The 14,394-nt window shown below is 34.4% G+C and overlaps 1 protein-coding gene across 4 annotated transcripts in view; it reads left to right on the top strand.

Annotated features, from left to right (window-relative positions):
• Positions 1-14,394, top strand: part of LOC129808801 (serine/threonine-protein phosphatase 2B catalytic subunit 2-like) — a 69,964-nt gene that overhangs the window by 11,396 nt on the left and 44,174 nt on the right. For all 4 annotated transcript variants that reach the window (XM_055858700.1, XM_055858701.1, XM_055858702.1 and 1 more), the window contains exons 4-7: positions 9,980-10,343; positions 10,420-10,513; positions 10,597-10,722; positions 14,312-14,393. In XM_055858700.1, coding sequence (XP_055714675.1) covers positions 9,980-10,343; positions 10,420-10,513; positions 10,597-10,722; positions 14,312-14,393 — 666 coding nt within the window. The remainder of the gene's footprint in view (positions 1-9,979; positions 10,344-10,419; positions 10,514-10,596; positions 10,723-14,311; position 14,394) is intronic.

Raw genomic sequence — 14,394 nt, forward strand, 5'->3', positions numbered from 1 at the left:
CTCAAGCCTCAGACACCCGTTCAATGTCCTATAATTAACCTTTCTCCCATCCTCACCACGCACAGAACCCCCAGAAACAGCAACACTAGTCTCAACAGAAAGAGAAACCAGTGAATGATCAGAGATATTCAAATGTACAACTTCTGCCCTATTTAAAAAATCATTGGATCTTCTATTTCGTGCCCAAATATAGTCTATACAAGATGAGCCACGCTCAGTAACTCTAGTGGGAGAATTAACCAAAGAGTCAAATCCATAGCTCAGCATGAGAGACTCATAATCATCTGATTCAATTTTATTATGTGAGCATAGTGTGCTAAGTAGTGATACTTCGGCTTTAATTTCTTTTTTTTAAAGTTTTTGATATAAGTTTATTGTGACGAGAAACGAGATTATTCACTTGGACAATTTCATTTTCACTGACTGAAAATTTTGAAAGAATCATAACTATTTTCTGCAAAATTTTTATAAATTTCCACACAGGATCATTAGATGAAACTAATGAAGCTATCAGCAGTGTAATAATTCGTACAAAAGTTGCCGATTCAGATGCAAATATTTTTAGTTTTTCTTTTTCCAAGTGCTTCCTTGTAATTACAGTTGAATTAGAATAATATTCGCTATCATATTTAAATTTCCTTTTTGCCGCATTTAATTGGTCGATTGTAAAATATTTCTTTCCGTAATTAAATATGACAGCGCACTACACAGATCACAGTGAACAACTCCTTTATAAAAATCATGCATATTATCCTCGAAAAAATTTGTAGTTACGCACAGTACAGCCAGGAAATACCACACAAATATCCTAAGAGAGAATTTTAATGGATCGGTAAGACAGAAACACACCTAGCCGGCTATTTGCGTGGTCTAGAATTAGGTTAATGAGTCCCTTCCTCCTATTCTTATCCAGTTTACCATTTCTCTCATGGTATTCTTTAAGGGAAATTCCTTCTGGTCATTTTAAAATATCATGAATCGATATAACAGTCCAGGAGGACACTCGAGTGTTTCCTCGTTTTGGATCCTCGCGTACACAACTACACAACTTTAGTATAAAATGGTTAAGATTGTATATAATACTCGCACAGCTTAAGCATAAAATGGTAAAGATCTTGCTAAAATACGCACAGCTCAAGCAGAAACTGTTTAACAAGCCGTTTCATGCTTCAGGAAAATGAACAATGAACCGTTTTATGCTTAAGTCCAGGAGGACACTCCATGCTACAGTCCAGGAGGACACTCAAGTGTCTCCTCGTTTTGGTTTATACTGGCGTACTTCTTTCCCGGACTGCACGTATTGACGCCATTCTCGACGGAATATCATTTTTACGGCCCCAGGAGGAAGGGTTTCATTGATATCCGTTTCCTCAAGGTCGCAGATATTGTTTGAGGTGATTCCATGATCTATAAATTGAAGAAAAAAGTTGAGAAATAAGAAAAGAGGGAGAATGAGGTTATGGAAGTTGAAAAATACCTTTCAAGGTTCCGTATTCCTCTGGTGCTCCAAACTTGAGGCACAGAGCCATCAAATTTGGATCGTCACAGACCTAACCCATAAAAAAATTAGCAAATTTGCGTTTAACACTTGTTTTTTTTTTTAATTTTATTTTATTAACACACGCGCAACTCACTTGGCATTCTTCAACTTCATAATCCAATTGACTGAGAAGAAATGTCAAAATTAAAACTTATTTCAACAAAAAATGTTTAAAATTTGTTGAAATGTTGTTAAAAAGAGAAAACGAACAAATTATTGTTAGAAATAGTTTATTGTTGTTTTTTAGTTGGTAAAAAAAACAATTTTTGTTAATTTTATCTCCTTTTTAGACGCAATTAATTGAAATTTTTGTTTATTTCGTAAATAATCTCTTTTTATCTCCAAAAATAAACAATTTTTAACAAATTTTAACTCTCATTCCGTTCAGTGTAATAGAAAAATAAGAATTGAATAATTTTGAAAACATTAATTAATTCCTAGGCTAAGGATTAATTATCCAAGTGGCAAAATTTTACTGTAGTGCAAAAATGAGGTAAAAGAAACGTTAGTTGCATGTCACTCAAGTTACTTTAAGTTGCAAAGAGCCGAGGAAAGCCTATGACCTATATATAACGTTTTGGCTACATAAACTAATTAACGTTAGACTTTCTGTGTTATAATAACATAATTTTTTCGTCGGTTTTTTTTGTTCTCAAAATATTACGTAAGTGATTGTAAGAAAATTTACGTGCAAATAACGTAATTTTGCCACCTCTCTCTTTCAATACTCTCAGCTCTATAAGTAGAATATCTGCAGCTTTTTAAAAACGTTTAAAAATGATAATATAAAAATATTAGGTTATAGAATAACTTAAAAAATAAATAAAATGCAATATTTGATTGTCTTGAATTAAAAAAAAAAAAAATGTGGTAAAATTTTTCATTCTTGAAAATAATTTGCAAAAGAATTAATTTTCTTAGAGTATAATTTACTTTATATATTAAAAATTTTAAATTTTATATATAAAATTATTATTTGCATGTTGAAATAAAATTTAAATAGATGAACTTACTTAAAAATATAACCTAACAATAAGAGATTTTAAAATTCCGTATTAAAATTATTCGAAATACTTTTAAAAAGATTTCCTTCAGATATTTTTTTTCTAACTTACAGTCTCTTGAGTAAAAAAAAAAAACATGTCTGTCTTAATTTGTTGAAAAAATGATTTTTTATTCTTAAATATATAGGGGTGACTGGGGCACATGTAAACATTTTCGATAGATGCGAATTTGAGGTGATTTTCCAAGGACACAGTGATTTTTTGGAAAATCTTTCTTAGCTCATGTTTTACCCTTAGGTATAGGCAGTGCCGGATTTAGGTGGGTTCCTTGAGGCCAAGGAACCGGGCCTCCACATTTAAAATGCTTACTATGGTCACAATGGTCTCAAAATAAAAATTATAACGATAAAAATTGCAAATTAAATTGCTATTAGCTTATAAGAGCATTTAATGTCCAACAATATGAAAAAGGTTGAAGTTGCTTGCACTTTGGAAAATGTTTCCTTTTTTTTTGTGCTGAGGCCTCCACTCAAAATTATTTATTTTATTTATTAAGCATTTTTCTACTACTTTGCGTTTCATTTTTTGGTGCTGAGGACCCACTTAACCCTCTAACGGTGTTTTCTTTAATATGCGAAAAAAAGTTCTAAAACAATGTTTTCTAAGATAATTATGATCCAATGAAGTCGAAAAAACATCCATTCTTCAGTATCTCTTTTAGTTTTGGCGCTAGGTGAGAAAATATAAAAATTTTTTGAAACTCTTTTTGGTTCTAAAATTCACATTTTTAATTTTTTCAATTTTTTTTTAAATACAACATACAAAGTAGAATGACATATCTTTCAGTAAAAAATAAATTTATTTTAGTCAGATAACTTTAAATTGGTATTTTTATGGAAATTGGAAATGAATTTTTTTGCACAAATATTTTTTGTTGCTTTTTCTCTGACCGTGTCACACAAAACTGGGAATAGCAACAAAACGAAGAGTCAAAATGAGTTCAAACTTTCAAGAGATGTTTATAAGACTATTACCAAGGACACTATAGCACTTTTAAATAAATAAAAACTTTGTTGTAGTTGTAAATGTGATTTTTTTGAAGACCGTCTGGAGGCGGTCTTACCCGTTAGAGGGTTAAAATCATTATTGTATTTTTCTACTATACTTTGCGTTTGCTGTCCACCTACGGAGTCCTCACAGAGTCATTTATTTATTTAAAATATTCCTTTTGCAACATTTTGTTTCCTTTTTCATATTGAGGCCTCCACAAATGTATCTGTTCTGTGCACATGATGAATTCGTTAACATTCGAATATTAGGCGCGAAGATTGTGAAAAATCGTCTTCGGACCACCATGAGCAATAATCGACTCTCCGGACTAGTCTTGTTGAGTTCAGAAACAGATATTTTCGAGAGACTTGAGCTGCGAAGGCATAATGGACAAGTTCAATTTTATTAAGAATCGTAAAAAATTGACTAACAATAAGAAAAAACAAAATAAAACAATGTGCTCAATCCCAAAAGTAGCTTCGCATAATTTACCCAAATTTTAAAAGTTCTTTATTGGTCTAACTTATGGAAAAAATTATTGTGCTTTCGAGTCTGAGAATTTAGTAAAATTTCTTGTTTTGCGTTTTTTTTTTTTGTATCCACCTGTTAAATTTATTTAAATAAATTGAATCAGAGTTCGAATCACTCAAAATTTCAATGATATAATTTCACTGAACTTGTCTAATTGATAGGCAAAAAATTGATTAATTATACTGTTTTCTCGGTATTACACCGGTGTTTTACATAGCTATAAATGGGCCCTAAGAGTCACTCCAGGGTAGCATCACAAAAATAATATTTACAACGACAATAAAGGTTTTATTTACTTAAAAGTGTTATAATATCCTTGGTAATAGTCTTACTGAAAGTTTAAATTTATTTTGACTCTTCGTTTAGTTGTTATCCCCAGTTTTGTGTGACAGGAAAAAAAAATTTTTTTTGTGTAAAAAATCGCATTTATAATTTTAAGAAAAATACCGATTTAAAGTAATCTGACTAAAATAAATTTATTTTTTTCTCAAAGATATGTCGTTCGACTTTATAAATTTTAATTAAAAAAAAAAATGAAAAAATTAAATGTAAATTTGAGAAGCGAAAAGGGTTTCAAAAATTTTTTATATTTTCGCACCTAGCGCCTAATCTAAAAGAGATAATAAGATACGGATGGTATTTTTTGAGTTTATTGGACCCTAATGAGCCTGGAAAAAATTATGATACTACTGTTTTTTTGCATTTTTAAAAATTGGACATTAGAGGCTTAAATTTACCTGTAGAATGGAAAGCATTATATTGTATAAAATTTTAAAGCAATGGATCTGTTGAAAAACGTAAAAGTTTTCAGGGCCCCCACAAATGGGCATTGGGCCTCCACATTTCTAAATCCGGCCCTGGTCCATTGTAAACCTTTTCCATCAAAACATTTTCTTCATTTACAACAATCACTTCTTCATACTCTGCATTTACACGATACTTGTACAGAAATCTATCCGGTCGCTCTTTCTCAACCCTTAGAGCTGAAATTTTTGTCCAAGGAACTTTTTGCTTTTTTGTGTTTTTCATCTGTGTTTTTTCCAGTCCAATATGGGAAGCAAGCTTCTTTAAATCAAAAAAATAACTCCAGTCGCACTCGTTAATTTTAAAAGGTTCTCCAGTTTTTTTTTTAGCAGCTGTAATTACCGATATCCACTGATCCGGGACGTATATGGGACCTGATTTTAATGTTCTTTTAACTGCTCGAACTCCAAGAGAGAGCAGTTTTCACAATCGACTTTTTTTTTCAACTTTGCAAAATTCTAGCTGCTAAACGGTAAGAGATATTGACTTCCGGTCTTCGGTGACCCCCCACAATGTCAATACATTCTATCGAACTAACTTACCCAAATTACCCCCCACCCCTTCATGCGCTCCCTATCCCCCAAAAATAGGCAAAAAATTTTGTTTTTCTAATTTTAAAAATAATTGGCCCTGACGATTTCCTTCATTTTTGGATATGTTATGGAGGTAGTCCAGCTGAACATTTCGTCCTTAGACACCTATCACCGGAAAAATTGCCATCTTGAATTATTCAAGGTCAAAGGTCAACTACCCTAGAGGGCCTAATTTTCAACGGATTTGGACAAATTTGGACATTTTTGAAAGATCTTTCAATTCTGAACCCGACTACATCGGTCACAACCGGTGATCTATCGGGAAAGTAACGGTAATAGTCATATTTTAAAAAATACTGTTTTTCGCAATTTTCAGTCTTTTGACCCATATAAAATTTAAACGGTAAGAGATATCAACTTCCGGTCTTCGGTGACCCCACCTCAAATGACATTATCTCGAAAGTAATCTCTTTGGTTTTACCCCCTCCCCCTTCGTACGCTCCCTATCCCCCAAAAATAGGCAAAAAATGAGGTTTTTCTAATTTAAAAAAAAAATTGGCCCTGACGATTTCCTTCATTTTTGGATATGTTATGGAGGTAGTCCAGCTGAACATTTCGTCCTTAGACACCTATCACCGGAAAAATCGCCATCTTGAATTATTCAAGGTTGAAGCTTAATTTTCACCCGATTTGTTCAATTAATTAATTAAAAGATTAATGATTTTGTGAAGCCCTCTTCTTGAACAATTTTCAACTTCAAGATGGTTTTGTGGTGATTTATAGTCAAATTTAATTCGACAATAATTTTCTATACATCAGAATGCTTGCGAAAAGGTATATAAGGCAGAGCTCTTTCTCGGGAGTTCGAGCAGCTCGCAAAGCCTCGGACGCTTTGCCACCCCTTTTTTTTTGTTTTTCAATCAAGCTGTGCATCAGGTCACCCTCATTTTGGGTGTGACCGACCAGAGGAACCACTACTAAAGGAAAAAGTCTTTTTTGCATTCGAATCTGGCAACACTAAAAAAAGTGGCTGATATTGCATTTATTTTTTAATGTTTTTAAGAATTTTAATTATTATTGAGGAATTTTTCTTGCCTAGTTTTTTTGCAAGAGGTCTAATAAATATAAAAAATGCGATAATTGTGATAAATTTGTAAAACTTGCGTGTTTTTTTGAGACCAAAAGACAACGGGTTAACGAACACTAATACAAAATGGAAAAATTTTAATGTTTCTTATAATATTTTTATTCTTTTCTTCCTTTACATAGAAAAAGAAACTAATCTAGAATCATTACAATGTAAGGGATGTGAGATTCATCCATTTTCTAGAAGGATAAAAAGGATTTTTTCGAGTGACACTTATGGTGATCTAATGGAATGAATTTCAGTGTCCGGAGGGCTTCGAAACAGCACACGAATTGTCTGGGAGGCTACCTAGTACTTCTAGGGCCCCCTCCAGAGAAGTTAGAATGCCAGGATGATTAAGAAAAACCCCCAAGAGCCCCAAAACAAATGAAAAATGTAGTTGCATGCTCTTTTTGCAGGGCAATTTTCACACTAAAAAACACAAGAAAAAAAACAGGAAAAATCACAGAATTTTCTCACAAATCTCTTCACTGGCCAATTCTTTAATAATTTGTAATGAACTTACTGCGGAAATTCACTTACTTCCGTGCAAAATTACGTGAAAAACATCAAGAGAAATGTCCTAAAGGGAGGTCCGCCATCTTCTATTTGACAATTGAACCGTCTTGGTGGATTTCTTCGAGCAAAGCAAGCACTTTTTCAAGACATTTTCCTGAGGATTTTCCACGAACTATTCAAAAAATAAATAGTTACAAATGCTTCCAAAACTCTCCAATTTTCTTTTCTAATTCATAAATCACCGATATTCTACGGCATTTTTATAATTTTCTACGAATTATGAAATGCTGCAAAAGTCGCTAGGCGACCCATATTTACCCTATTTTTACTATCAAATCACGCCTTTTAACCAATTCTATGTCACAAAACTAACTCTAAAAACTATTTTCTTGATGTTTACACCAATTTTTATTGAAATATTTTTAATAGAGCTTCACAAATCGACTTTAAAAAGCAATCTCGGCGACGTTTTTTTCAAATGCTGGCGACTACCACTACAAAAGCAGAAAAACGACTTTTTCCTTTAGTGGTGGTTCCTCTGGACCGACTGTGAGGAAGTTGATTGTAATTTCGGGTATATTCATTATCCTTATTGCATATAACATCATGGCCAGAATATACCTATTTTTATTTTGGCCGGGGCAGTTATCTGCGTAAAATCGTATAGGTTTGCCGACAGCATGATCTGATAGAAAATTCCAAAGGCAGCTCCCAATTTCGTTGGATCCTCTGCCACCATCTCCCTCGTGCCAAACGTAGCAGTGCCCAATCTTTGATCCCAAATCAAAGACCGTGAAGTTGAAAGTAGACAGCCTAGATTTATAATAAAAAGCATTGATTTCTCCGCAAGGAGTAGGGAGAGTTGCTTGTAAATCGAAACACGCCGCTATAACTTCTCCAGCCTGAGCCCAGCATCTTATCATTCTCCTTTAATTTTCTCATTTCCTCCTTGTCGCGAATGTGCTCTTCGTATTTTGTTCGAAGATTTTCTTTTTCTTCTCCCTGTGCGTTACAGTAATTCTCGCAAGTATTGCATTGATCTTTTTTTAGGAGTGAAGAAAGAAATGTTAAACTTCGTCAGAAAAACGTTTCTGAAAGACGCGTATCCAACAGTCTGAGCATCCTTCTCCTGCTGTTGTGTATTGAAATCACGATGCAAATCAGCCAATCAGTCAATAAATTCACGTGTTGTTTGAGCCCGTAAATAATGAGATTCCATTCGTGGAATGTCTTTGATGAAATCATAAATTGCCTTAGAAATGTCCAGATCCAAACTGTTAGATTTTTTTAAACCCCTTCGCTCACCTTCCAATTTTCCATCTTCAGATTTTGCAACAATTGTTCGAACGAATCTTTCAGTGATGCAAAAGGTGTTCAAGAAAAACGTTCGACAGACCCGAAAAATCGCATCTTTTATGACTAAAGTGTATCGGATGAAGCTTTTTGATTTGTTATTCTGCTTCCTTACAATATCCAGGAGTTTATAAACGTACTGCCTCTGGTTTTGGAGATTTCCTAATCCCCAAAAGTCAACAAAACAACTTCTGACGAGTGTCTTCGGATATTTTGTCATTGCATTTTAAGTGGCACCCTGAACATGATGGCAGCAATTTCTTAGTTGGCACAATCTTTCCTCGACGAGTAACATACTCCTGTCCACTGTTTCTTTTCTTCTTACGTTCGTTTTGCTCCCAGTTGTCCCTGTTAGATGGTCTCTTTTGTGGTTTAAGCACAGGTTCTTTTATTTTTTTTCCGGCGAATCCATTTATTCTTAGTCAGGAATAGAAAAGGTTCACGTGTCTTTGTAATTATTCAGCTTTTCAACCTTTAATCTGAAAATTTTACGATATACATCATTTTATTCAATAATGACATATTTTTTAATGATTAGACATAAATAAACTGTAATATTTCTCACAGAATCTTGCAATTTCTCTCTACAAAACAATCCACTGCACGAGCGAACTAGGTTATGTTGTCACTGTTTATTCCTCGAAATGTCAAAAAAATGAATGCCGTTTAGTGATACAGTGGCGTAGGACTCATGGTCAGTGGAATAGTGGCGTATGATTCCTCAGATAACGCCATTGTAACACTAAAAACACCCAGGGAATTAATTATACGCCACTTTTATGCTATTTTTGTTCTGCAAGCTTGACAAATACTCAAAATTATGAAAAATCTTTCTAACAAAGTTGTTGAGATTATTAAATATAATGAATATTTAATAAATTTACTATCAGAATACAGCAATATCTCAAAATTGACCAAAACCAAGATCCGCCGTTGTAATATTCAATGTGAGATATGCATTTTGTAGATGAAGTAACACATTCTTAAGAAATATTTAAAAAAAAAAAAAAAACAAAACGATTTTCGACCGATTTGTCAATGGGGGTGATATTAGCATCAAGTAGTGTAAAAGGATATTTTTATATAACTGGATTCCAAACTTTGAATGTTTTTTTGCAGTATAGAAATTATATTGGTTTTTATTTTAGAAGAAAAAACATTTTTTTTTTAAACAAAATTCGGAAATATGCAAAAAAAAATATGCAAAAATGCAAATATGCAAATAAACATGAAATATGTCAAAATATGCATTTTTAAATAGGGTTTATTAGAACCACAAGAGCCTAATTCGTGAAGATAAAGGGTCAAATCGGGCCTGAGAACGCTTAATAAAAAACATGCAAATATATATTTTGGCCAGCTCTAGTCATCACCAATACGGTCTGGCCCACCTTACTTTGTTATTTGTTTTTTATTCATCTTGCATTCCTCATTCCTTAAGGATTTCTCGGAATATAAATTGAAAAATAATTGTTTTTTTTTCTTCTTCTTCTTTCTAATTCTTCTTTTTCAAATAAAGGCAAAATAAAATACTCTGAGCGCGTTTACGATGCGTGCATGGAGGCTTTCGATTGCCTACCATTGGCAGCACTAATGAATCAGCAATTTCTCTGTGTCCACGGTGGACTATCACCAGAAATACATGATCTCGATGACATTAGGAAGTTGGATAGATTCAAGGAACCACCGGCATTTGGTCCAATGTGTGATCTACTGTGGTCAGATCCATTGGAAGATTTTGGAAATGAGAAAAGTTGCGAATTCTATTCTCACAATTCCGTGAGAGGTTGCTCTTATTTCTACAGCTACGCTGCGTGCTGTGACTTCCTGCAAAATAACAATCTATTGTCCATTATAAGGGCACATGAGGCTCAGGATGCTGGGTGAGACTTTTCTCTTTTCTCCTTTCTTCAATCTTTTTTCTTTTTAATGGTATTTTCTTTTTCTTTCGCGAAATAGTTATCGAATGTACAGGAAGAGCCAAACAACGGGTTTTCCATCTCTAATCACAATATTCTCAGCACCAAACTATTTGGATGTCTACAACAATAAGGTAAGAAAAGGAAGGATTATGGAGATATCATAATTGGATATATCAATTGATACATTTTCCTTTTGTTTTTGTTTGTTTTGCAGGCAGCTGTACTCAAATACGAAAATAATGTAATGAATATTCGACAGTTCAATTGCTCACCTCATCCTTATTGGCTTCCCAATTTTATGGATGTGTTCACATGGTCTCTGCCCTTTGTGGGCGAAAAGGTAAAACATTTCTTTTTTTTTTTTTTAAACTTATTTAACATTTATTTATGTTGATGGATTTATGTCAAGAAGGCACAATGTTAAGAATGTTCTTAAAAACACGCAAACATCAAAACGGCGATAATTCTTAAGAAATGCATCATTTTCCGCAACTTAAAAATTAGCCAGCAATTGAAAATTTTACATTGCGTATAAATTGTAGAAAAATTGTTTCTATTAGGCTGATAAATATTTCAATGAAGAGGAAGGGAAGTATATACTTCGAATAGAGAGTGGTTTCCTCAATATTCCATCTAAAACAGGCTATAATATCCCATTGTCTAATACTATGCGCGATAAATTAAGCTGTGCGTGTCTTAAGTATTATCTTAATTATTTTATTATTAAGCTGTACGTATTTTATGGATTATTTTATCCGTTTCATGATTCAGCTTTGCGTGTTTTTAAGCACAAAAAAAAACCCAGTAAATTTGGATTCTGGCAAAATTCGAACGATATTTATACAAAATTCATACAAATTTCGTTTAATAATCCCTAAACTTTATGTAACTTATTATCGTTTTTAATAAGGAAAATTGGATGAGCAATCGATTATCTCGGAAACTATGAGAGATAGAGGCATCAAACTTTACATCCGTTTAGAGGCCTCTGTCAGAGACCCGTGAGAATCCGCGAAGGTACTCAATGCCCACGAAAAATACGCATCACGAAAAAATCTGCGAAAAAATTCGCATTTCGGGAAAATCTGCGAGAAAAAGTCACGACATGCGAAAGTCCGTGAAAAAGTACGCGTTTCGTGAAAAAATTTGCGTCCCGAAAAATCCGCGTAAAAGTACGCGTCCCGTGAAAATCCGCGAAAAAGTACGCGTTCCGTGAAAGTCCGCGAAAAATTTTCATCCCGCGAAAATCCCCGGAAAGTACGCTTTCCGTGAAAATCCACGAAAAAAAATTGCGTCCCGACAAAATCCGAAAAATACCCGTGCCGCGAAACTCTGCGAAAAAAATACGCGTCCCGAAAAAATCTGCGAAAAATTCGCGTTCCGCGAAAATCTGCAAAAAAAAAAATTTGCATTCCGAGAAAATCTGCAAAAAATCGCATCCCGGGAAAATTTGCGAGAAAAGTCGCGACCCGCGATAATCCGCGAAAAATTCGCGCCTCGCGAAATTTCGCGAAAATAGGACGAAATATAGAGACAAATATCCTCTACAATTATGTCGAAGTAATCATCAAAATCGGTTGAGCGACAGTCGAGATAATTGAGGTTATGTGATATTGAAATTAGTTTTTCGACTGTGGCGCCCCTGGTGTTGGTCCCACGAAGTTCAAATATTCTAGAAAGTTGTAGTATTTGGTGAGATCTTTCGTTTAAGCCCTCATTCATCAAAATCGGTCACATAGAACCGGAGATATGATTTTTTGAATTTCGTAAAATTTGACCCCTCATATCTCCGGTTCTATTGAAACCACAGCGCACATACGCACCATTTTGGAAACGTCCTAGACTGGACTACAACATACTAAAATTTCATTAACTTGCACAATGCCGTTTTTGAGAAAAGTGACTTTGAATTTCGATGAATTTTGACGCTATCACAGCGCCACCTGTGGTGACTTTTTGAACTTCCATCTGAAAGTGCTCATCGATACGAAACCAAAAAGGTAAAATTTAGGTCGATATGTTAGTTAGAACCGGAGATAGAGGCCGGTCAATGTTCGAACTTTGACCCCTTATAGCTCGGGTCAGGGGTTATGGATCGACTTAAGGTTTTTTTTTTGTTTCATAGGTATAATCAACGGCTACAACATACTAAAATTTCAGCCCGATTGCATAAGGAATTTTTGAGTTATTTAACTTTTAAGATTTAAAAATTTTCTTTTTAATAATAGCGCCCCTAGCGGTGGTTTTATGAACTTGCGATGTTAGAAGGGGAAGTGGCATTTCACGAGAGCTTTCCAAAATGCCCTTAATTTTTAAATTCTGACTATTAGAACCGGAGTTATGACCATTTTAAGAAAGTTTTTTTGGACCTTTACAGTTCGGGTCAGGGGTCATCGATCGACTTAAGTACTTCTTTTGTTTGATAGGTATAATCAGCGGCTACAACATACTAAAATTTCATCCCGATGCACAAAGCCATTTTTGAGTTATTTAATTTAGAAAATTAAAGGAAAAGTGACATTTCACGACAGCTTTCCAAAACGCCATTAATTTTTAAATTCTGACAATTAGAACCGGAATCCCTGTAGCCGATCGGGCGCAAAGTTTCACAGTAACAGGAAATTCCCTGGAATTTGTCTTCTATTTTTCCGCGAGAGTTTCCGTGGAAATAAACGCTAATAAACGCTGGAAATAAACGGAATTCTGCGGAGTTATCAGCTTTTTTTCACGTGAATTTCCTGGAAAAAAAAAGTCCGAGGAATTTTCTTGCAACATAACTGAGAGCATTTTCTGGAAATTGAAACAAAATTTCCATTGAATATTCCGAGGATATTTTCTGATATCTTTCCGACCAAGACTCCATATGGAAGTAAACACGAAAATTCTGCAATTATTTTTCGCCCTAACGCTATAATTCTTGCGAGCTAGACATACTCAAATTAACGATATGGTAGCAATAATTTCAACTCAAAATTTTGAACAATTGAGTTTTTACGTTTGATAGATGAACACTCTCCAAGTTCTAAGCTGCCAATTCGCACTGATCGTCCATTTATTTGTGGATGTTTTTTTGTTTTTGTGGAAATTCTCTATGTAAGTTCCATGAAATTTTTAATATATTTTAGGAATTATTTTGAAGAAAAATATATATTTAAAAAATCCACAGGAAAAGTCGTGGAATTCCGTAATATTAAACCACGGAAGCGACTAAGGCCGTTGCATGGAAATTTCCAAGGAGAATTACGTGGAAATAGAGAGGATTTTTCCGAATTTTTAAAGGACTGACTGCCGATTATGCGCTAATAATTCGTAGGAAAAGCCGCGGAAATATTCGTCGGAGAAAAGTCCATGGAAACTCGCGGATATTTCTTATTAGACGCGTCCTCTACAGAGTTCCGCAAACGTCCATGGAACGCTAGGAGGAAATTTAGCGTCAAATTCCATCTCGGAAGTTTACGCGGATTTTTAGCGGTAAAATCCGCGGACATGGCAGAAAAGGGTGCTGGAAACCCAGTGGAATCGCTGTGGGTGTTGGCTATAGGGATTATGACCATTTAAAGAATTTTTTTTTGACCCTTATAGCTCGGGTCAGGGGGTCAGGCTACCTTAAGTTTGGTACTGTTTGAAAGGTCTTAGGCCCAGCTATAACATACTAAAATTTGAGATCGATCGATGCCATAGGGGCTGAGTTATTGAGAAAACAAAATTTTGAGGTTATTCAAAAATAGCGGAAAGAGGGGTAGATCTGACATGACCTATTTCTAGCCGACCGTTCTCCGTTCTCTCGCCAGAAATGGTTATACGATGTACGGGACGGGACGGGATATCATCTGTGACCACAGAAACTGACATTGTAAAGAGTCTCAGCTGAAAAACCGTAAATACTTCACTGGAATCTTATTTTCTTTTTCTTTGTTTTTTTTTTCCAGGTCACTGAAATGCTAGTCAATGTTCTAAATATCTGTTCTGATGATGAATTGATGTCAGATGGCGATGATGCCCTCGAAGAAGG

This window comes from Phlebotomus papatasi, chromosome 5 (assembly GCF_024763615.1).
Source record: "Phlebotomus papatasi isolate M1 chromosome 5, Ppap_2.1, whole genome shotgun sequence".
In the NCBI taxonomy this organism is placed as follows: Eukaryota; Metazoa; Arthropoda; class Insecta; order Diptera; family Psychodidae; genus Phlebotomus; species Phlebotomus papatasi.